Below are 27,755 nucleotides of genomic sequence, written 5' to 3'. Positions count from 1 at the left end.
AAAAAATATATATATACAATATAATAATTTTAATATTTTATAATATAGCAATACTTAGGCCACCGTATATATTGAATATAAAATAAACCTAATAAGGAGACCTAAAGGACCTAGCTACATATATTTATTACGATATCCTGCACATTATATTAAGGTATACTATAGTCGATTGACATCATTTATATTTTTAAAATAAATAATAATATCTAATGAGCACCTATTGGTATAATAATGGCATACCTAGTGATAGAAATTGTAAGTAAGTACCTACGTAAAAAAAAGGTTTCGAATAATTAGGATATAGTATAATAATAATAATAATCAACAAATAGGTATTACGCGTCTTTGGCCACGGCGCAGAGGAAACATTATAATAAGAGACGAACGTGAACGGTCCGTCGACAGTGCTGTCGCGGCTGAGAGTGGAACGATCCGTCAGTTGGGGGAGGGGAGAAAAAAGACTGTATAACGAAACGGAGCGAAAAAACGAAACGAAACGAAGAAGAAGATGTAGAAGAAGTGGGAGATGGCGAAGGAGACGGTGGATAACGATGAGGAGGCGGAGGCAGGAAGAGAAAAAACCGGCGGCGGCGGCGATGGGGTCTTCGTCACCGGCCGCCGTCGTCGCCGTGACGACCGCCGCGGTAGCACTGCACGCCAATGCGTCGGGAGGAGAAGGCGGGCCGGCCGAGAGGCGTCGTGACGCCCGTGCCGACCAACGGCGGTCTCGCTACCTTGCCGCACGGCCCCTCCTCCCACCGTCCCACCGCCGCGGACGCCACCGCCACATCCATAGACGCCGCGCCGCCGCGACCGAATCCAGGCGGCGGCACATACGCGCACCGCTGCTCCGAGCACGGCACACCACGACAGTGTTCGGTTTCCGGCTTTTCGCATCGGTCGACTATTGCTGCTGTTCTCGCTGCCGCTGCTGGTACTACTGGCCGCTGCTGTTGAGTTCGGCGAGCGCGCGCGCGAATAAAATTAATATTAAAATACGTATACCTATTTCACTGTGCACGTAATACATCGGCTCTATTATTTTTTTTAACAATTTTATTTTTAACCGCGAACAATAATCGTATTATTGTCATTTACGTCTTCGTCGCGTCTAAACAAACTATAATATTATATTATCCTTTCGGGTTTTATTTTTTACTCGCGATCGCTAACACACGTGTCCGTAGTCGTCGGTATACGCGCGGGTATCGGCACTGCCATCGATCGTTTAACACGCACGAGGTGCCCACAACTGTACTATACAATATTAAATTATAAGAAACGGAAGGAATTGAAATAAGCTGCAAATCAGTTGGTGTGACAGTTGCAGTTTGATCTCATAAAATAAATACGAGTGTGATATTTGAACTCGAGTGTGCGCCGCGTATGATACGTCGCTTCGTCTGCAGGTGGTCATCACCGCGCTATTACCGTGCTAGCAGCTTTACCGGCCGCCGCCGCTGCCGCCGTCTTCGCTGTAGCAGAGGATTGTCGTCGGCAGTCGCGGCGGACGGAACGACGTCGCGGCGGACTGCATCACCGCCAACCGTCGCCCGGTGGACGGCCGCGCATTGATCATTCCCGGCACCGGTTGACCACAGCCATCACGACGCCAGTGGGTCAGGACGCCGCCGGGGCGGTGCACCAGCCGCCTTATGCCAGGGGTTGTCGGATCCGTACGACGGGCGTCGGCGGTCCACAGCACCACGGCGGCCACATGGCCACGTCGTCGCTGGCCACCACGTTTGGCCTACAGTTCTACCCAGACGAGACGACTACCACCGCCACCTGCGCCACTACAACCGGTGGCGGCGGTGCGGTGGACCCGTTGGCCGCCCGGCCGCCCGTGGCCGGTCTGCCCGTCCAGTCGTCCAACGCCACCGGCAACTCGTCGTCCGCGGCCGGCCAGCAACAGCCAATGTACGCGACGTCCGCCAACCGGAGCACGTCACCGCTGAACCCGCAAAACCATTTGGCACATCCGTTTCATATGTCCTTCCCGGTCACACAGACCCATAATATAAGTGAGTACCTTTGCAGGATATACTTTTAATATTATTATTTATACTATAGGTTTGTTATAATAGAATTAGAGTGAGCTTTTGAATTCGACTATTATACTCGTATTTTTCCTACCCGTTTGTCCACTGCTCTTACCTCTATATGAAATAGGTGGAAAAAATATCTCTCTATATATATATTATAATATAATAATATGATATATATTATTATGATTATGCGTGCCGTACATAGAATTTTTATTTTTTATTTTATCCCACGGTGTCTCATCGTCTGTATGGAAGACAGACACGTCGTCGCGTATATAGTCGTCGTTGTCATCCCCGCAACTCGAAATCTATATAGAATCATAATAAAATATACGAGACGGGCTGTAGATAGGGAGAGAGAGAGAGAGAGAAAGAGAATCACCGTCGTCGTAGGCACGATACGTCGAATTGTCAGTCATGCATGTCAAAAGAGAATCTTTTAACGAAAAGTGACGTTTATACCAACACATATAGTATATGATATACTCACAATACCTCTATATACTTCTGGTGCTCTGTTCGTCGTATACTGCAGTGTTGTATGTATAGGTATATACATACGTATATTAATATCTTGTACACTACCTAAGTATAGAGAGGTACCTACCTATATAATATATACCTATAACGTTACGTTTTTATTGTGCATGAGAGAATATATATATATATATATATATACATACATATGAAACTGTCCGAAGGACAGATATGGACGGCGCGACACGACCAACAGCAACCGCATAACGTAATAATATACACATACGCACGTACGGCTCACGAAAACTCAGCGTCCTGTGTATATACATATCTGCTGTACCTATATAATATTATGTATGTTTATTATACTTGAAAATAGGCTACACGTTCGGCGCGATTGGTTATGCACCTGCAGTACACAGTATATATAATAGAAGATTTTATTAAATTTATACAAGTTGCAGCATGTGCTTCCTCGCACTATTCCAAGCTGGTTGTTTCTCCCGAGTGTAGAATTGGAAAATCTCCATAAACATCCGTGTTTTTTTTATCGCGTGATATTATCTCACGATATTATACAAAAGTATAACAAACTTTCCATACTATCTAGATTCTAGGTACATCTTAACTATTTGGATAATGTAACCTTGATTAAATAGTTCAATTTAAGTAGAAAAAATACATGTGCGTATACAGATTGATATATTATATTTAAATATCAGGATTTTTGTTGAAACGTCCATCCAATTATACAAATTTGAGATATAATACGGGAAAGAAGTCTAAGCTTGGAAGTCTGGTTACATAAAGCCCCAAAAAGTATCAATAATCAAAATCCTATTATTAATATCTACTCATCATATTCGGTGATGGGAAAAAGAAATAATATAAAATAGGTATATAATATGAAATTATGTATCGGCCAGAGTAAATATTTCTAAAAGCTTAATTATGTTATTTTGTCTATTGTAGATGATCATATAGATGAATAGAGTAACAAATCTGTATGTGTAATATGTATTATAATAATAAAAACTTAAATCAATACCAATTACCAGTTAATATGTAAATATTATTATATTGAAAGCGTTGTTGGGAAATTCTCGATATTGATAAATATTCTAGGAAACGATCATATTTTCAAAATTTAAAATTATCTGCTTATGAAAAAATTATATATACAGCTATAGTATATACATCTTCATAATTTATTGAAATACGTATAACATTTTATTTGATTATCTATTCCTATATTATCGAAATGGAATTAAAACTTTTTTTTCTTCAGTTTTTGGATTATCAATTTTGTCACATTTTATTGCTTCATATTTCTAACCATTAAAATGCGATATGTTTAACAAAACGGTATAATAGATTGTCATTAAAACTTAATTTCTGATTCATATTTAATGCATATAGTTACTCGTGTGTATAGGTATGTAGTTTAATATATTTAGACGTAAATCGTGTAATGTTATTTAAACTGCAGATCATGTTGCATATAGGTATACCTACATAGATACATTTTGATATATATATATATATATGTATTATAGCCAGTTCACACTGCGTATGTTCAATAAATTAAACATTTTTACGCTTGCAATTTTCTTGTACATTATGATATAATTTTACACACAACTATATGGATTTAATATTAAAAGCTTAAACCTCTATAAATCATCAACAGAAAACCCGTGTTTTTATTTATTATTTTAAATCGCTTACACAATTAATGATCTAATAAAAGGTATTTTTCAACCACGTTTATATATGTATATATACTAATATACCTTTATATATAGCTGTATTAAAGTTATATACAATTTTTCTACTCATCATAAAGAAGGAAAACATGGCCATTAATATAGTTATAACCATCACTCAACAATCGCTATATTTATCGATAAATCGCGAAACTATATTATTTATTAGACACTCACCACCTTTATTTACATTAATAAATTCTTATAATACACTTACATAATAATATTCTGAAAATCTGTACACCTAATATAAATATATTCATGTTTAGCGTTTGAATTTGTTTGGCAATGTTTTTAGCCCTATATATAACTCCTTAACAATCGAGGCTGCTGCTGGTTCAGTCGCTGCAAACATCATTCGAATCTCTCGCGCGTGTACCTATATAGACAATTTTTTTTTTCTTTGAACGCATTACATTATTATATTATACAGTCGGCGCATTCCAAAAGACACACCGTAACATGACGACGGATAATTTTCCGAGTATTTTTTCTTCCATCGTCCGTTTTATTGTACACATAGTATGTATGTATGTGCATATAGATATGTACTCATCTTGTTTGTGTGTGTGTGCGCGCATACGTTTTTCTGATTTTTGTCGTCGCTGGCCGAGACGACGGCGCGCGGTGGGTTAACGACGGCTATTCGTGCGTAACTCGACTTGTAGCGTGCGGTGTCAAAAAATAGTGGTCATCGAGCGGACGATGGCGACGGACAGTTTGTTTTTTATTCTCGCGCGATACGTCTATAACGATATGCCATGTATATAGACGGAGAAAAAAAATATAATACGTATACAGTCTATCAGGCCGAAGCACGCGTAGCTCGGGCTCGTGGCGTCTTCGTTACGGATGATCGACTTATATAACTCAACGCGTACAATAACAATCACAGCTAGCAATCCTGCATGTACGGCGCACAGGCGTTTTTTTTCGACCACTATATAATACCACCCGACCCACCGGTCACCGACTGTGGTATATAATAATATATAGTTATATATATATGCATTACCTCAAAGTGACTATATGTGTAATATATACATATTATGTATATTGATTCAGCCAAGAAGCCAAAAGTTGTACGTCTCAGCATTTTGAATCATATCGTAATTAATAATATACATTTGTTATCAGCAATATTAGGTGTAGGTACTAGGTATTTATACATACATAAATTCGAAATAAAAATAAAAATGTCTATTGTACACATTTTGTTTAAATATGCTTTAAATAAAGCTCAAATTTAATAGAAATATATCAAATTTTTTGAAACTGTTACAGTACCTATATAATATAGAATGTAGATGTTCATATTTTAATGTCTAACTATATGTATATTATTAATGCAGATTTACTTACACAGTACCTACTCATACATAATTATCACACATCATAATTCTAATAATTTATTGTCTGCTCATCATTTGACGATACAAACATGAAACAAAGTATAATATTTTTGAATTTTAGTAGTTTACTAAATAATAAAATTGTTACTCTTTATTCAAACATATATAATACTACAATTATCAGTATAGAGACCTATCAATATATTAAATACAAACTAAAATAAACGTAACTAAATTTAAATACACATAAATTAACTGCAATACAAAAATGTTTAATAAATCAATAAACCTCATTCTCTTATACATTTTAAATAGTCATTTTCGGGGTGAAATTTATACAATAGTAATCATTTTTACTCACACCTGTTCAATTCTGGTAGGATACGGATAACATGTGCCCATATATATTTCCATCACCATTATAGTAATAGTGTATCATTAAAAAAGTGTATAAATAATAAATGTGTATATGGTCTATTTAGTAGAAAAAGGGGGAGATTATAGTCATAGGTGCTTAGTTTGACGTAGGTAAACACATTACGATAAACGTGTGAATTGAATATATAGGTAATGCGTGTGTTTATTGACGAGACCATATTTAAGACGATTGATGCGAATCAATCGCTCGCGCAATGATGTGTACGTATTACCTAACCTAACCTGATCATACGACAATTATTAACTATCATAATACACGATTTCCTGAATGCGTTGAAAAACGCGTGTGTGACATATTAAATCAATATAGTATTGTGTTAGATATGTACTTAAATACCAGTTAAATTATAATATAATATTATGTGTGGTTGTTGAAACGCGGTATGATATAGGTACATGCGCATATAGGTGTAGTTTACGTTGATATATACTATATAATATTATACTGTAGTGTCATGTGTGTACTGTGTATAGAATAGGACAGTGTTGCCCACGGCGAATACACAAACTTTTTGCACACACTCTTGAGCTAGAGTGTGAGTGTATAATTTGTGCATATACCTATCATAAACACATGTATAATATTATGGATATTATACTATAATGGCTGGCATTAATATATTATATGTATATATTTTCTTATAACACGCGTTTGTTTAATTGGCGTCGCGAGTTTTAGCGGTTTTCTATTATAATGTATTATACGCGATCATAAATATATATATATATATATATATATATTATTGGCTATGGCAGCGTAGTCCAACAACACATACAAACCTGACACCTATGTATAATATAATATTATATATTGTTTTACTGCTGATTTTATAATATGTATTATATTTTACATAATATAATAGTATACCTACATTATAAAGATTGTTTTTCTAATCACGTACCTGATGATGTGCGCTAGCACATGACACTGTATATAGTGTATATATGTTTCGATCACGGGAAAATCGTTTTAGTTTTAATAAAACTAGCTATATGCTGACTGCTGAGGATAGTTATGGATCAGTAATGCATCAGAATGATAATAATATAATGTTTCGAATTTATCGTAGGTCGAGATTTGTGTTGTGCAACGCCATGTAAATACAGAATGAGAGAGATTTATAGACTATTATAGTACCTATTTTTTCCCAAAAAAATCTGGTTCAAATTTTCGACTTATATATACCATTGTGTCATTGGCTCGGCTGATCGATATTATAATATTGTATGTATACCACATCGTATTTAGACAAAACAGTGTCGATTTACGTATCTATACTTATCGACACACTATATATTATACACTTATAAACATAACGCATTTTATTAGTATGTACTGCACGTGTGTGTACATATATACGCCAAAAACGGTTTCTCAGAAATAACGCGTATAATAACATGATATATATATATATTATATTGGATCGAAAATTGGAGCATGACGACCGTGTCCCGGCCGCGTAAGTATGTATACCCGCTATTGTGTATTATATGTAGGAATCGTGTATTTTATTTTTTCTTCAATATTCATCGGAACACGAATGAGCAAATGCGCGAGAATTTCTGCAAGTGGAAGTTTTATTATAAATAGTTTAAAATGATAATATATTCAGTGCTTTACACTGTACAATCCCCCGTCCCAATATATGTATGCTTGTTGTGCAGGGCTTACGCAGAATATGTCGCATGTGAGTATATGCGATTTTTTTTAATAATTATAATAATACTATAAATAGTAGGTGCCTACTTTATACTTTTATAGGTATATCGTGATGTATATACATAGATACTTACCGGTTTATACGACACGTTTCTTGATGTTTTATCTGTGTGTTTTCAGGCAGAGGCGGTGGCCGGTGCAGCAGTCTGATGATGAGTTGCGCGGGTTGCGACAAACCCATTATGGATAAGTTCCTTTTGAACGTGCTGGACAGGGCGTGGCACGCTGAATGCGTGAAATGTGCTGACTGTCACGGCACGTTGTCCGACAAATGCTACAGCAGGGACGGCAAGATATTGTGCAAGCCCGACTTTTACAGGTGAGAGGATTTTTCCGCATCGCGGTTATATTATATATACGTTTATAAAATATTATGTATTTGAATAATCGACCTTCGTACAATATCGCATATATAGATATAGGTATATTATGCTCCCACAATCGATACTTAAAGTCTCAAACTATAATACGCGAGGAACTAAATTCGAAACGTATACATTTACGGTACTATATACGGTGTATAGACAATGATAATATTAAAGTATCATAATGGGCGCGTTTTTACGACATCGTTTTATTGAAATTTTTTTTATTAATATCATATGACGTCGCGCGCAATAAAAAAAAACGCCTACGATTCGTATACCGCGCGTAACTAACGTTTTGCTGGCTCCGCCGCTTCAGGGAGGGATATTGTCCGTGGGTGGATATATGGCATTATATTTACCATATTTATGTGTATATATATATATACTTGAAACAGAAAACATTCGTTGAAACTCGCAATATAATATATTATTTAATATATATATGTATATATAATAGGTGATTTTACGCCACCTCTATACACAGTGTAACACATACATGCACATATTTCTATGGTGCAGTTATGATATGCGCTCTGATGCATATATATAGTAACGTACGAGTGCCAAAATTGTTAGCATTACATTGAAACGGATATACCTTATGAATATTATATATATATCCATTTGTATGTTATTGGCACGTGGCCAATAAATGCCTTGTACAGAAAAAAATGGTTAAAAAAAGAAACCCTCGGTGTATATTATAATATAATACAGCCGTTTTTGTATTTTCATTTTTTTTTCAAAATTTCTTATTAGAATAAACACACCGTATTATATATAATAGGTACATATTAATATATTATACTATATTATTCCAACTATATACTAATCGAATAATGTAATTGAGATCAACATGTCAATTTTGTATTTGCTTACATATTTTTGGAGTATATATTATATGTACATACAGGTCGTTCAAAAAGTTTGGACATGGTGTTTAGACTAGCTAGGATTGCAGATAAACGATATAATTAATGACTTCGTAAAATATTGTTATATTTTACCCAATATAATGTGTAGCACTTCAGTTATCTGTTATTGTAATATATTATGTAGGTATATGGAAATGTGTAAACAGTATGATTAAAGCGTTCTCAATTTTTTTAATACTGTGTATTATTATGCATGAAACTAAATAGTTTTTAGATCAATATTTTAGATTTAAAACTTTACTTGCGGGTAGCTCGATCTTTGTATAGTTGTTGCCAGCCCTTAATATATTTGAATAACTTTTATACTTACTATATTTTAGCTGCTTTTTTAAAAACTTTTTTCCAAACTATTTAGTTAATTTACTAATTAAATTCAACCACGACGTTCATAATATAAATATATAGCGGTATTAAAAATTTATATCTTTTGTTTATTCACACTGTAGACGATGATTTTAAATTATATAAAAGTAAAACAATTTATTGTACTTATTTATTTTTAATAAATTATTTAATATGTATACAAATACATACCTATACAAATATCCTAAACCACTATGTACACAGTGTGCCGGAATAAGAAGAAATTATAGTATAAAGGCTGAATTTTTAACTAAATGATTATATACATAGGTTTTAAAAATTAAAAGTTTAGAGCTGCAGACCACTTTAAATTATAGAAAGACTATTCATAATATAGTGTCAGTTAACTATAATTAAAATAAAAAATACATCATCATTTTTATTTAACTGCGTTAAATAAATAATAGTCGGTCATTTGTTTAGTATATACGGATATAATATTATTTTCTGCTAACTTTTTAAGCTAAAAATATTATTATTTATTTCGTAATTACCTACATGTACTTTTTCGTCTATAAATTAATATTTTGTATTCCAATACTCAACTAATTCAGGTAAACTTCGTTCATTAACTTCCCACTTTTGTTTAAATTATATATAATAATATAATAATATACTACATCATATTTATAAATATACATTTCAGCGGAACGTAATATAATATACCTATATACGTTTCAATATCGTACACAATTGCAGCCACAGTTATATTGTTATATATTATATATCTACTATTGAATATTATTATTATATATATATACCTATATATTATAACCGCGTTACGATATAATATTATACAAAAACCGTGGTTATATCTACAGCTAGCATATAATAATATTATAGATAGTTGTGATAAAAGTGGACGAGTGGAAGACATGGCGCTTATACATATTATATATATGTATATATTATATGTATTACGACGAGCGTAAACGCGCGCGCAATCAATTCGGACGGAACCCTCGACGATGAGCGGCTCGGGACAAAATGGCGCCCGGCAGCATACTGTAATAATATATAATACAATATATCCGCCGTGTACGCCGCGGCCGTTTTCTCTTTCTCGCTCGCAAGCGCTTCTTCTTCGTCGTCGTCGTCGTCGTCGTGAATCCGTGATCCGCAACCATAAAAACCCTATACACAATGCCGCCGCCGTTTCGGTTTTTATTACACTATATACGTTCGGGTTTTCTGTACATGCGTACATCACCGTATATATTTTATAATATATATGTATATGTGCATGTATATATATATATATATATATATATATATATATATATTTGCCGGAAAATACAAAAGGGGGACAATTCGCGTGTGAGTGTTTGAGTATATATTATGTATATAAATGGGCTCAAAAACAATCGCTGTATACATATTATATATATATATATATATATATATATATATATATATATATTTATAAATGTATACCTATATATATATTATATGAATATGGTTTGTACGGGCTGATACGGCATATATCTATATGTAATATATATATATTATTATCGGTATTTAAAAAAGTCGCGTGCCCGCTGACTTTTTAAATGTGAAGAATCTATTATTGTACATAATAATAATATATGATATAACTATTTTATTATTCGATCGTTCGTGTCGATGAGACGCCCGCGCGTTAAAAACAAACAACACGCGTATCTACGCGTGGATCGAAAAAAAATGTACTTACATATATAATTTGTTGGTAAAATAGTTCGACATTAAATATCACCTAGTTATTGCTAAACACCCATATCTCTCCATTATTCTTATAAGTACCCCAAATTAGTAATTAGTAATATAGTTGGTTTATGTGCATTTATTATATATAGATGGTATAGTTTTACAGTTGTACCTACATGCACATATTACAACAATTCGTATATAACCCTACTCCGTGACATGATATCATTCAAACAATAAGTATTTTTATACATTTGCATAGTAATAAATATTCATTTAAAGTTTTGTTGAATCATTAAACGCCGCGCTGATACAAAGTGATTAAACAAATAAAATTTAATAATTTATCAATTTGTTTTCAGTTATCTAACATATTATGCAGTTATTTATTATATTCGCTATGTAATACGTATAAAGCTGATTTAAACTTAACCTAATATTTTTTTTCGAATTAAACATAAAAATCAATTAGTTGTTACAGCAGCTGATTCTCAATAATAATACAACTATGATAGATTTATTATTTAGTAAATTTAGTTATTTAGAAGATTAATAATAGTTATAATATATAGTTAACAATAACCATACTTTTATATTTTTACATAATATGACGGTTGTTGAAGTATATATATAAACATTCTGTGGTTTATCTATATATATATATATAGTCTCTACAGCTAGTATAAAACTACATGTTATATTAAAACGGTTACCTATTATAATAGTAATAGAATAATACGGTCATACGGACTATATAACCGACGCGTTTGTCACATTGTTGTTATATTATTGTGTGAATCGAACCGCGCCGAGTTGACAATTTGACGAGACCCCGTTTTTCGACGTTAGGTACCTTATACGGATCATATACATATTGTATGCGGGAGATGGGTCGGGAGTTGGCCAATACCCCGCGTATATAATATACATATATATATATATATATATATATATATATCATGCTCTTCGCGATTTCCTATACATGGGCACGTATAAGCTCTCTTTCGATGTTATTTTAAAGAGGGATCGCAGCTACACGTATCGGTTGCATCTGCCCCCGAACAATATGTACTGCGACCGATACACCGAAACTGTATGATATTATATATATGTTTATAATAATAATAATAATAATGTACGTACCTATACGTGTATAAACCTCGTGTTATTTGTACTCGCGCGCCTTTTCCGTCCGTCCATCCGTCCATCCATCCGTCAACGCGGTTTTGTGTATACAAACGCCCGACGTTTTCGCGGGCTGTCGCTTCCCGCTTGCATACAATACGCGCGATAGCCGATGATCCTTTTATTATTACCTACGCGCCCGCGCGCGTGTGTGTGTGTGTGAGCTGGGTGTAATAATAATATTGTGTACATAGTCGTTTTTGTGGTGGGCATTGTTATAAGTAGGCATATATATATAATATACGATGTGTATATAATATGTTGTTATTGTTATATATAAGTATATATATATATATATGTATAGTGTACGAAGTGTATATGTTTATACCTGTGAATAAATGAGTAAATAGCAGCAAACGGAGAGAGGGCAAAAAAACGCAAAACTTCTCGGGATTGTTTTTTTTTCGCCACACTACCTCCTTATTGTGTGCGGCGTTAGCGCTGCATAGAAATGTATTATATAACATAATATATTATAATACATATGTATTATTATATATATATATATAGGTACCTACATCCAGATCCTCTCTTTATATACACTCGCGCGTATTGGTATTATTATGCGTGATGTGATACGTCGCTGAAAATTCTTTCTCCGTGTGTGGTAATATCGCACTACTGCACATTATAATAATGTAGGTACTTTTAATACTTCTACAAATAAATGTATGTCCAATCCATCATCGACTTGTTTAATATAGTATAATGTATTATCATATTCATTCTGCGCGAGTGACAAGTAGGTATATAATTGCAAAAGCTTTTATATTATAAGAGCCTGTTTGCCAGAAAACAATAAAAAAATTGACTATAGAGTTCTTATTATTACATATATCATAAAATTGTTAGAAAAATACTGCGTTTCAGATATGTATATATATTGAATACCTTTTACTTACATTAAAATGATGCACTCGAATATTATTATGATCTAATCTGTACGCATATCCCATAATGATCTAATATTCCAATGTGAATATGCAATCTGCATAATATATAAGTAGGTCGTCTCGTATATCTTGTAATGATTGAAGCGTCCTTAAATTTCAATCAAGAGTTGAAAAGTTATGAATATTATGTATAATGTATTTGTGACTTTTTTTATTCTATTATAGTTGTTAAATATATTATTATTTAAATGTATGAATAGAATGATGGAATATTTTACCTATATGCATGCATTTTGATAGCGTAGATGATGGTATAATAACTGTACTATACTACATACTAGTTAAGTCAAATGGTACGATAATAATATGTGATATCAGAACTAGAACCAGAAAATGGGTGGTTATTGAGTGTACCTAATAGCAATCGTTCGTTATTTGTTTAAATTCTTAGGCACAGCTTGCAATTATAGCTATGTATACCTATAAAACAAAAGCCATTTTCTAGGTAGTTTACTTCAACTGATTCAAGTATAGTAGAAAAATAACTCCTCGTGGTCCTGTAATACAATGCAGAAGAAAATTATATGCTACAAAAATGTGTAAATTTTTTACATAATATATAAAATAATAATAAAAAAAATAAAATATACTCATATATAAAATCTGAGAACACCACGTCCCTGATAATTAATTCGTTTGAGCAGGTACCATAGTAGTAATAATAATGATAATAATAACAACAATAATAAATTTGTATTTTCTTCGCACGCATAAATACTTATTATTTATTCCGCAGCATACGCCACCGAATCAATTTTAACGGATAAAGCACCGTGCTTTATCAGCGCTACAGCCGCAGCCGACGCACACAAAGAGGGCGCCGTGAGCTATATGTATATAAGCTCACACACACATACATATATGAAGCACGCACACACATAACCAAATATATAGGGAAATTCCGAGTTCGTTTTAGGTATATACATATATATACCTACTGTGCATACTAATGCTGCGCTCTCGCATTTTAAACCGTTTTCCAAACATATATGTATATATATATATATATGTCTTTACTTTTTTCGCGAACGCAATCGGCCTATAGAGTTCATTCTCTCCCTGCCCTCACGGTCCTAATATATACGAACGCGTATCGTCTCGACGTTAAACTTTTTTTCTACACCCTCCCACTATCGCCCCTTCCGAAGTTCAACCGTCCAGAAACGGGAAAAAATAAAACAATAACAAGATATATATTATACAGTATTATACACAGTGCAGTTGCAGTAGGTATTAAATTATATAATATAATATATATTATACGGAGATATAGTATCATTGTATAAATGGAAAAAATGGAAAAAATACATTAAACGAAAAAGTTTTTCTCTTTTTTATCGACAGACTTTTATGGCGCTAATCCCATCCGAAATTATTAATAATTTAAATTTTCTATTCAATTCTCCGCGTATATACGAATTTATATTATACATTATATAATATTGCACGTGCACCGATTACATATTAGGTATTTATTATACCTCCTATGTCTATATTTAATAGCAGTATTGTTTCGTTTGACAATATACAGTCATATCAAAATTAATTTGCATCGGAAACATTACGATCGATCATTATAAAGGCCGAAAAATATCATTATTTTTTAATATACTCGTGTATCTATGATATAATAGTTGGCGTTTTTCACTACTTCGTGCCTTATGCATAATCCAACCGCACCAAACGCACCAATTGCACCATATACCAAATATTATAATAATATTTGATCATAATGCTTACGCGCACGGGGAATACAAAAGACCTGCCGTAATGTATGTACGATGTGTATATAGTATTATAGTCATACAATATACATAATATTAAGTATAATATTATTATAAATACAGCGCGGTACACCACGCGTGTTGGTGAAATTCTGATAAAATCGATTTTTATAGGAAACAACAACGATGTGGTGACTGATTAGCATATATTGTTCGACGTAAACAACAATGCTTTTATCTAGACTTATATATATAGGTAAATATTGCAGTGAATATAACTATTCGTGTACATAAAAATATAGAGCCATAGAGTAGAGTCGTTTCACACTCATGCACGGGTATATGTAATAATAATGTATTAATGTGAATGTTTAATGTAATATTGAGTCGTCAATAATAATTATATCCAACAATAATAATCGCAATAATATAATAGTTACTAAACAATGTACAATTTTTTTTTAACACTTGACACACGTAATAACCACGTAACTAATACAGAGTATCTACACATACTTAAAGGTATGTAGATACACAATATATAGATGTAGTATTATAAACCTATCTACAATTTTATTTAAAGCATCATGTCGTATGCTCGTATGTGTGATACGTGACGCGACGCAATGACATAAATATCAATAATATTATTTAATGTACCTACGTTTCATTTGAAAATCTTGCTCCCCCCTCCCCCCAACTTTAAACGATTAACTCCAAACTCATGCCAATATCTATATATTATATATTATATATATACGGCGTTTAGAACCATTTTCTGCGGTCGTAAGGAATAATATAAATACATTTAAAACCACGAGCGTTTAATTCTAATGTTAGGTACTCAATAGTCAATTTAGCGTATATACAGATACAATTTATAGAATGCATAAAATGTATTATGTATGCAGCTGTATACCCTGAAGCTCTTTAAGGGGCAAAAATTGAATCTAGAAAATTGAAACATCCAGTTATCAGTTATCAACTATCAAGTATTTACGAAATACATATAAGTATACTTTTTGCATTTTGTCATGGCATATGATAATTTTTTTTTTTAAATTAAACAGTAGATATTTCAGCATTTGTTTATTGTGTAAGTATATTGGTCAGAATTTTCAAGCTTAAAATACCTTTTAGGGTGCGCCATGCATTATCAGCCTTCTGCATATCCTGAAAAAGAGGCCTGCGCATGCTTATGACATGGCGGATAAAATAGCGACGGGAAGTCGTCATTATCGTATTATAACGCGCGCGTATATAATAATACAGTTGGGTAATCGGTCTGATGAGCGCAATTTTAGTTTTATATCCATCACCTGAAAACTCCTGCTGAGGTCTGTCCCCGATTTATCACGTATACACACACACACCATGAACATCACATGAATGCATCATACGTATAGTGAGCACGATTTTCGGCTCAAAGACAACCGGCTATAATTTTCCACCGCGCACTGATGTCGCACTACAGCGGCAAATGAGACGACAACGACGATACAAAAATTATTGATTTTTTTTTTTATTATTATTGATTTTTTTCTTCACTGTCGACGAATAATATCTCATCGTGCAACGGTCGCGGTTCGCGCACGTCCAAATATTTATCAGCAACGATCCGTGAAGCGGATAGACGAGAGCAAATCGCTAAACACCCCCCTGTAGGTTATTTTCCCGTGCGACGAAAAACGCCATTTCCTTTTTTTTTTTTACGTGCTATATATAGGTAGGTACCTAATAATGTATATAAATATATATTGCAGCAATACATTTTATACGAGCAGGTTGGTATACGCCGTATTATCCGAAGCGTCGGAAATTTTTTTCCACTCCTACGACCGTGGCCGCCAATTTTTGTTTGTCATCGCGCGTTTGTAATATATATAACCTACCTATAAGTCTATTGTTTCTCATTCTTGTCCGGATATCGCGCGACCTGCACTTTTTTCTCTTCCTCTTCACGCTATAGATGCGCGTCCGTTATCTTTCCATCATCCTGTTCCCTTTTCGTCTGTGTATGTACCTATATACTTACTTGGGGGCATCATCCTCGCCCCTCGAACGCGTTTAATATAATGTTCAATATACAGTGTGCTGCATAGATCGCAAAAATATAAATACATATCGATCGCAATTTATAGATTTGTTGGTGATTTATCATGTGAATTTCTGTTTAATCCAAATTCCTGAAGCGATTAGTTCGTTATGTTATGATGGTAACGACGGGGTTGAATAATATAATATACATTACATACCTATAAATAGTCGAGTAAAGATGTTTCCACGTATAAAAATTAATTTTGTCTGACAATATATATAATCACAATATAGTATATTGTAATATATCTTACGCAACGTTTACTGCATGCAGTTTATTATCTCTGCTGCAGTGTTATACTTGAGACGTGTATACCTATCTGTAAGTACTATATCACCTTATTGGCTATATATATATATATGTGTTATTGAAATCAAAGTATATACTGTATATACGTGTGTAAATTCATATTTGGAGTTAAATTTGATTTCATAATATAACGAAAATGTTTAAGAAACAGCTAGTTATGATTCCAATAACCATATATGTGTACGTCATCGTGGCGTATTTATGCATGGTTTGCACCAGGGTCTATAGTGTTAAGCTATACATAAATACAAATATATTAAGCATATTTATTAGTGTGTATGTGTATAAGAAAGGGTCGCATGTGGTGGTGGCGGCTGAAAAGCGAGCGGGCGGTTTCACATTATAATAATTAATCGGAAAAATACCCGAAACGACGTGTTAAGACATCGTATATTATAATAAACGTTAACAGAAACGTTAATGTTTATACCACGACGTGCATGTGTCAAACTCGAAATGCAAGTTTATATTATATACACACGATGTTGGGTCGTTTTTGTGATGAAGGGGGTACTTACCTGCGAATTGCCATTACACCTATTATTTGTGAAGCAGTACACTGTGTGCATACGTATAACCCGAAGTTTATTGTATCCGAACACGACGATGACGACTACGAAATAATTTCATTTATTTATAATACTATGTATTTTTTTTATTTTTTGGTTTTCGTTGTAATATTTTCGAGTGGGGGAACGATAAATATCTAGCCGAATGACAAGGGGGAAATAAAGCTGTATAGTGACGCGCGTGCTGCAGTAATTCGTTTCTGTGTGAATTTATGATTTGGGCCTACGCCACCAGTGCAAACTAAAGCAATACTATAATTGAGTATAATCACTATAATACAGGTACCAGCGAATATATTATAATATACCGTAATAATCAGGGCTGCTTAAGTATGACAAAAATCATAATGGTTAGTTTATCTTTATATAGCTCGACTGTGTCCTATCTCGTCCTATCTGAGAGACTATCGGTGTATCTGTTTTTTTATAGAAGCTTGTCAACAGTGCAGATGATAAAAGCGAGAATAGTAAGCGCAATATGCATTGTTTTTAGAAATGTCTATAATATATTAACATCTAATTAGGATAAACGTCAAAACTTGGATTGTAAATTTAATATTTTTTTATTTCCATTAATTAAGACTAAAAAGAAATAATAATAATACCTATCGATCTATATAGGTAATTATTTTAATACATTAAATTTTTCAATTACTTTATAAAATTAAATATTTATGGATTTTCACAATTTTACTTACTTAGTAATTTTTCGCACTATTTCCAGGACCCATAGTAATTCTCTAGAACTCGTAGGTTTACCTTTTTGCCTAAATTTACGATTTACGTCTTTATGTGGATATTGTTCAGGATAAAGTTCAAAGCACTCTTAATCCGAAAAAAAATTTAACTTATATTTATGTTTTTTGAAAAGTGTTCATTGATTAATTAATTTCGATAAAAAAAACAGAACCTTAAGATAAAACCAAAAATATGATTCACGTACGTGGTTTAGACTGATTAATTTTTTCTAATCGAATCAGCAACGGATAACCAGCAACGACCGATATAAAAACCATATGAAAAATCGCACCGAAATCGCCCAAGATTTATTGCCCGATCGCTCTCACGCAAATCGCATTCAGCACTAATAAATTAAGTCAGCGCTATCGAAAAATGTAACAGAGCTATTAATAAAGATATTTTTATATAATATTAATATAAATACATATGTACGAGTATAATACACACACATACACTGCACATATACATATACGATGTGATCGTTATTATACATACCAGCTAGACTCGTCTCAAAGACAAACGGTGTGAAATAAAACTGTATTTTTCATAACAAGTGCCTATATTTTCGTGAGAAAAATCGTCGAGTGCGATTTATATTCGTATACTCAATGGTGTTTGTGTCTGTATAGTGTGTATAAAGTATGTTTATACAAAAAAAATCTGTCATACTGCATGTACAAGACGATGGGCACACCTCGTGTTGTGCTGCAGCGCGGTAAAGATATTATTACCCGCGAAGGAGAAAAATTACGGAACATAATATTATACATAAAAATATTATAACTGTATAATATAGCGTATAATATATATAATATAGTATGATACACTCTATAAGACAACGATGGATAGTGTGTGAGAAAGGACCAAAAAAAAAACACACCCCGCGGGACGCCCGATAATTTACACGAAATTACCAAGTAAATACCAGTTTCACGTGATGTCATTATACGAGCACCCAAGCGTGTGTGTAGTTGGCTTTGATTAATTGTTATTAATATTATCGCATTGTCTGTACGATATTGAATATGTGACTTACGCCTTTTTTTCCCCTTCGTTTATCTTCCTTCCCGGCGTGATTTAAGAAGTGGTTCGTTGTCGGTATCGGCGCGTACTTAAATACGCACTCAAATACATAAATACGTAATACGTATATTACCTATATAATAACAATAATAATATTATTATATTTATAGGTAAAATGCTTGTCCATATTAAATGTAACTCGCGTCACGTGCACAGCACCGTATGTGTGTGTGTTGCGAGATATTAAAATTTTATATTTTATGTACATCATATCTATATATTATTATGTATGTGACACGAATTCTTCGGTGTATATACTATATATATATATGCATAATATATGTATACCGCGCGTGGTCCATTATATTATAACGCGTATATTATATTGGTAGGTATGCATTATGATAATAAAATTATTGTACGTACCTATATCGTAAACTCGAAGATATCAATACGGGCGTCCGAAACACAAATCTTTGGACGAAGTTTACCGCATTTTTCGGTCGTTGTAAATTATTGTTATTACATCTTGTGCCTCGATATTATCGTATAGTATTATACAATACGTAGTTGCTCATATATTCATAGGCACCCATAAGACCATAGTTTAATGCGTGTGATAGACATTATTACTATATAATATTCAATATTGTACACTAGCTATATAACACGTGCTAAGTCCTATTTTTATGTATATAAATATACCCACCTCCTGTATATGCGTAGGCGGTTATAAGTTGTATTATATTATGATAATGTATGCTTGCACTTATAAATTGTCCATTTAGTTTTATTTCGACTTTTTTTATTATACTTGTAAAAGTTGAATTCACGCTCGTGCTCGAGTAATTTAAAATTAATTAAAAGCGCAGTAACGCTCCGTTTGAATACGTATAGTCAACGGACGGTGAATAGACGTATAATATTAGTCACGTTGTTTCTGCTGCACCATATACCTAACCATAATATATTATTTTAATGTTGGTACTCATTTACAACCATCATAATATATTATAATAATAAAAATAGCGCTCGGTTTACCTTATTGCACAACTGCAACGCTGCAGCGGTGACTGCAAACTAAAACTGCTAAGAAAACGGATGCTTCAACATTTATTGTTTTATGCATAGTGTTTTAATATAACAGGAATTCTGTGGTCAAGTTATAGGTAAGGATTGTATAGTCTTCTGAAAAATAAATCACGCGATATGTTTGTCTCCATCAAAGTTATTAATAACACTTAAATATTATGGTCACGGGTGCTATTTATCATATTTTAATAATATGACCGACGATACATAATAGGTATTATGTTTCTGAAAGTGTTGTATGTTGCGTGCTACCTGTTATTATTATGGATTATATATACTTAAATAGTTGTATGAAAGGTTATTCGTCCGACGTGGATTTGTAAAACAAATTTGATTTAATCGTTTTCACGAATTGAAAATCAAGAATTTGTAATATTGCTGTATGCACATAGGGTTTGTGTGAATTATTCGTAAGTCCATGTTAACGGTCTTCTTCATTCGGTGTGGACACTGGCCACGCGTAATAAATATATTAGTATTTTTTCATCACAAAAACACATTTGACGGATTGTTTGTTGAATGACAGTAATAATATATGGAGTGTATAATATAATACTATAAAGTCTTTTGCGAAAAATACAGTGGAAAATATTTTTTTTTCTGTTCAATATAATAATATATACATGTATAACGTTACTTGGTATACTCCCATCATTGTCATAGAAAACCTATAACTACCTAAATAAAGTGTGGTGACAGACGACAGTTACAGCGTGTATTTAGTCATCGTCACAAGTTTCTAAATAACTGCTGCTCACCAAACGTCTGCGCGAGCACTACATTGTTCGTCTGAAATTATAATGTAATAACATCACGACAGCGGACGATTGTTGCGGCAGCGGTAGTCGCTAAAAAAATCTAACATAATACCCCGTATCATGCACGTGGCGGCGGTGAAAAACGCGTTTTTATAGTTTTTCGGTCGGTCAACCGATTCTACCGCACGCGAGACATATAAAGTCGAGAGGTATATATATATACTACAATATTATTATAGTACGCGACGACCTACCTACATAATATTAAACATATAATTTAAGTATGTATTTTTTTTTTTTATTACCACGATTGTCGGCGGCGACCGTTGTTCCCAGAACGGAAAAATATATATAATATTATAACCCTTTGAAAAAGTTTCGGAAGATTATAAAAAACGAAACAAAACGGTGAAAAAAAATATGTGTACATAAAGTTATTTTTTTTCCTAAACATATTATATTTATACATATAAGTATGTATATGTATATATATATATTTATATTTTAGTTTTTTAGACGCGTCGTAAACACGTCCTCGTCCGAAATATTAAACGTACGACCTGTGACCCTCGCGTGTCCTCGCGCGCGGCTTTTCGGCACGACCAGAGTGTGTGTATGCGTGTGTGTGTGTATGCGCTTGTGTGTATGTGAGCAGTGAGCGCCTGGACGCCCTGCCGTTTCACGAACGCTGCAGAGAGAAGAACGCATTTTTTACGTTATTGTTTCTCTCCTGTCTTGCTCTCTTTCAATCTCTCACTCTCTCTCTATCCATCTCTCTCACTCTCTCTGCAGTATATTTTTATCTGACCCCCGTTCCCTATCACCCACATAAACTCTCGCACTATTTTCTCCTTTTGAACCCGACCGACTCGTTGCGTCGGTGGCGGAGAGATGATGAATCGTTTTGGGGCACCACCCCTTATACGCACACAGGTATTATATATATATATATATAGGAATTGTAGGTATACGACTCGCACACACACATACACATCTATATACATTCTATACATATTATATAAACTTACTATCGATAACCGATATATTATATTGGTACATGTAGTAAAGGTTATTATTTTTTGCAACGGAGGTGAGACGAAGTTGATGTGTAATTCATTGAATTTTTTTTTGTTACCACAGGCGGTATGGCAAAAAGTGCAATGGTTGCGCCCAGGGCATCTCACCCACTGACCTGGTGCGGAAAGCCCGGGATAAAGTTTTTCACCTAAACTGTTTCACGTGCATGATATGTCGGAAACAGCTGTCTACCGGCGAGGAACTCTACGTGCTCGAAGACAACAAATTCATATGCAAGGACGATTACATATCCGGCAAGAATGGACAAGGTGCGTTATTTTATTATTATTATTTTTTTTTTTTACCGTAACTTATGTTTTAAATAGGATATATAATTTACTTGTGGGGATATAGTATTTAGTTTGAAAATACAATTAATAATTACATTACGGAAAATATAAATACTAAAGAAAGGAAGAAAGCGTTTAAAACAAATCTTGAGATAGTCCGGTAAAAAAAAATATATAAATAAATAAAAATGAAAACTGAAAATGAAAAATCATATAAATCGATTAAGTCCTATTTCGATATACATTTTTCCAATTCTCTTCCACGCCACTGAAACCCCTTCCAGCCATTTCTACTTCCAAAGTTTGTTTCCTGTCTGAAAACGGGGGACATAACGTGGTTACCGGTTACACGACGCGCAAAACTCCCTTCGTATATATATATATATTATATTCGCCTCTACCCTTACAGATAATATACATATATATATATATATATATATATATATATGTATATATAGACACACTCACGCACACAAACATTGAAACATATATACTATATACACCCCCGGCACGCACGACAACCCTTCGCCATGACCCGTTTTGCACGCATAACTAGATTTCCGTTGATGAGTTTCAAATCGAGTTTCCCAACTATGGAAATGAAGTTCCGGCTGCCACCCCCTCTAGCCTGCAACATCCGTCCGAAAACGTAGTATATCCTATATATGTGTACGCGCAACTCTATACCACACCGCACCGAGCGCGTTCGCGTGCAGCATTTCAATATTTCATAATATACAAAACCGCTGGGTTTGAGGGAAACCTACTGCAGCGGTGTACGTGAGGTTCTTAAAACACAGTCGCGTATGATAAATTATATCGTAATATTGTTGGTCTCCACGCGACAAAGCTCGTTTCGCCAATGTTTATTGCACGTGTGCGCGTTGTATACACGTCAGAAAATTAAAAACTTATGCGAGCGCGTATTTCGGTCTACGCATGTATAATATGTGTATAACAATTATAAGGCATAAACCAACGGCCGTATAAATATTATGAACGTCGACGTATACGTAATAGTACATAAATTATTTCTATAATATGATGTATATCTGGGAGAAAAAAATATGCATTTAACCGCAAAAGTCGCGAGTAATTGGGTTTAAATTCTACATAATAATATTATATTCTCATGCGTATGACTGTACTAACTGTAAACCGGTTGTATGAGTTGAGTGTCAAGGTCTGGTGCGGTGCTAATGATACAAATGAAAATAATAGTTTAGCGCTTTGTAATCTTATAATATACCTACTCGATGGGTATGTATTTAATATGTGCAAACCGGTTAAATCGCAGCCATATACACTACTGGTACATAGGTATAGGCGTACCTACTTGCTTGTGTATATATAACATAATACATTAATATATAGTCCAGTAAGACGTATAGAATCGTATTTTCCGATCCAGGCATGGACTTGCCTGTGCATATAGAAGATGGCCGAGATAAAAAAAAAACCGAAGGAAATTAGATGGTTGGACGCATACGAGTCATTTTCACGCACTAAAAAAATTAAAATTAAGCACCCAATGAAATAAGTTGAAATAATAATGATGGATGTTCCTAGACGCGCTAGACGTGATCCTAGTCTCAGCTATTATATACATACAAGTAGTGAAAATGGAAAAAAGTAAAAGTAAAAACAATAATTACCGTCGACCCGTAATAGAATAATAATGAAGTTACAAAATATTGCGGGTTTAAAATAACCGGTTATAAAAAAGGTTTAACAGTAGATAAAAATATGATGCGCACAAAAGTATAAACCTTTACCTACGTTAAACATGTACCAAAGGTATTATAAACACCTGCAGTTCCAATATTGGTATAATATTATATTATGCGCGTTGTACGCGCATGTAGGTGGCGTATAAATATTTGAAACGACCGGCGTGCTTTTACGTATATTTTAACCCCTCGAAGTTTCACAAAAAAGTGCAGATGCGAAAAAGAAAAACACGAAACCTTGCGTCAAAACAAATGAACCGCGCGTTTAACTTTCAACAGTGGCTATCGTGCGTCTACAACATGACATCACCCTTGACAAAAAAAAAAAAAAAAAAAAAAACAAAGAAAAACACGGCCAAATGCATACCTATATACGTATAATATATACATCATTATACAAGCTTTGTTTATGAAAAAAAATAAAAATAAAAGCAATTTTTACACCAAAGCGCACGTATAATGGCATTGTGAGTCGAAATATTGGAATTTTCTTCCTTTCACGTTACACGCCACACACACACACGCATACGACACACACGCACAATGTACTCGGTGGTACACGGTGAGTTAAATAGGCGCCAGAAATTTCGTTACAGTCTGCGGCAAGTACCTATACATAATATATAATATATATATATATATATATATATATATATATATATATATATATATATATATATATATATGTATAGACATATACAAGACGCGATAGTCACTACGTGTGTAGTAGTGGTATATATAATAATAATACGGTAGTAGAGCATGTATATAATACATAATATGCGTGTACGAGGAGAGAGAAAAAGAAAGACAGAGAATAGACCATCGCGCGCGTACACACGCATTCCCCGCGGGTCATTTTTCCCGCGTCTCCTTCGGGGCCGTCCTCGCACTATCGGCGGACTATTATTATTATTATACATCATATATATATAAATATTATATTATATTATGTGTGTGACCGCGGTAGCGAACGTACACAATAAATATATGGTCGCCACCATGCACTATGTATAGGTATAGAGGTAGGTACCTACAACTATTGTTCCATTGTTGGTCCACGTCGCGGTGCTCACGGGAGGGAGAGAGTGAGAGAGAGAAAAAAAATAAAAGAAATATAATGTCGAAACTATAATATACAATAATATATTATCGTATGTGTATACCTCTATATTATATATACGGCCGTAGTCCGTGTCGCGTTCACTCTGTAATATATATATATATATATTAAGTATCCACCTGTTTGTCGTTACGGATATTTCGTGTTAATTTCAACCAGCGCGGTGTATCGATCGTGTTGTGTATATGTCTGGGTCTCTCACCGAACACGACGCCTGCTCGTATACATTAATATATACACGTCACACACACACACACATATACACGCGCGGTTCCCATATAATAAAATATTATAATAAATGTTATTAATAATACGCGTTCGATGGCGGTATTCTTGACATGAAAAAACAATATTATCTGAGGGATACTCTTAAGACATAATAATAAAATATATAGATCTGTTTAGTTCCTCGGCACATTATATACTAGTGATTATAGATACAGACGTTCATTCGCTTAGTACTTCAGGTTAGGTATAGTAGGTTTCCAGTGTATATCGCTCAAAAGTCAAAAGTATTATCACTATCTAGCAAAAATTATATGATCATATTATATTCAAAATAATGAAGAATTAACAAAATGGGTACCTTTAACGACATAACACAACGCAGTGCCACCACGGGACCTGCTATACACTTCCGTATAATAGAATTCACTACGCCTAATTGTATTATCTTGAATATATAATGGGTAGGTATATCAATATGAATAAATTATCATCCATAATAATGATCTTCATAATATGACAATACTATTTATAACACAATAACTATATTCTAATATGAAGAACGTTTCGTTAAGTTACGTATAACTGCAGATCGCGAACTCCTATGGTATTTGAACATAAATCCCGTCCCCTGAAAACTTCTAGTTGTGTCACTGTAATTTAACAGTCTTCCGACGCTATACTTTTAACTCGGTATTTCTATGCCACTCCCATGTCAAAAGTCAAGAATCACTCATACGTCATATCTGCCTTATTGCGATAACGCGAATAGGTAATGATAATATTATGTAATCGATATTTTTACGGTCTACATTACGCGTATCATTTGTATACATTTTAGTATTTTATGACAATATATTCGTTAGTCATCATCATGTCGATGAAATAATATCACTAAGTATTCTGCTGCTACTTTTGCAGCATAATAAAATCGCGTATGTAAACGTGCAAAAAACACCGAACCGTGTGGAGGCGGCGGCCGTCAAAAATCATCATGGCGTACCACGGCGGCAGCTTTCTCGGAGGCTACGATGGCCGCACCGCGAATATATACGCGCGCCACTGCAACAGTCATCAGTTTATCAGAGAATGAAGAATCTGCATGCATACGATATAATAATATTAAACACGTTGAATTAGTGTAATACTTATAATATTATAATAATACACACCTACTCAACGTGTTTGCGCGCATGCGCCCCTGACATCGTATACATAATATAATTATATACAATGTTGTTTACGATAGAGTTTTTCGCCAAAGTCGATATAACTGTTGTAATATTCCGATAATATTCCGATAATACAGATAATATTCCGCCGACGATTTTGAATCGATGATCTTCGTTGTATTATTATACTTATTAGGTATACACCTGCCACAGAAATATAACGAGTAGGTACTTTAAAAGTTGATATTGATTCACGCACAATGTTCAAATCGAAAATGTTTATTTCAAACACTAAATATGCATAGGTATATCCATTTAACACATTACCTATACCTATATTACTTAGGAAGGTTAGTTAAATTGAAAATAATAATTACATGGGGTATTCGGAAGTAATTAAGAAATGTGCATACCTAATATTTAAATATCTAATCGATAATGATATGTAATTAGAAAGGACGGGTAAACGCCAATCAATATATACATTTTTAAAGAAGAGCTTCATCACGCCCCCGTGTTTTCTTTCAATTATT

General features: G+C 33.8%; 1 protein-coding gene across 1 annotated transcript in view; it reads left to right on the top strand.

The window, feature by feature from the left end:
- The first annotated feature begins 846 nt into the window (after positions 1-846).
- The window catches only part of Lim1 (LIM homeobox 1), a 40,650-nt gene continuing 13,741 nt past the window's right edge, over positions 847-27,755 (top strand). The window contains exons 1-3 of the mRNA XM_015518143.2: positions 847-2,024; positions 7,922-8,120; positions 22,746-22,951. Of these exons, the coding sequence (XP_015373629.1) occupies positions 1,718-2,024; positions 7,922-8,120; positions 22,746-22,951 (712 nt within the window). The 5' untranslated portion in view covers positions 847-1,717. The remainder of the gene's footprint in view (positions 2,025-7,921; positions 8,121-22,745; positions 22,952-27,755) is intronic.

This window comes from Diuraphis noxia, unplaced genomic scaffold, assembly GCF_037042655.1.
Source record: "Diuraphis noxia isolate RWA-SAM2 unplaced genomic scaffold, SU_Dnox_SAM2 contig0004, whole genome shotgun sequence".
NCBI classification, from domain to species: Eukaryota; Metazoa; Arthropoda; class Insecta; order Hemiptera; family Aphididae; genus Diuraphis; species Diuraphis noxia.
This window is presented reverse-complemented; position numbering and strand designations above follow the sequence as displayed.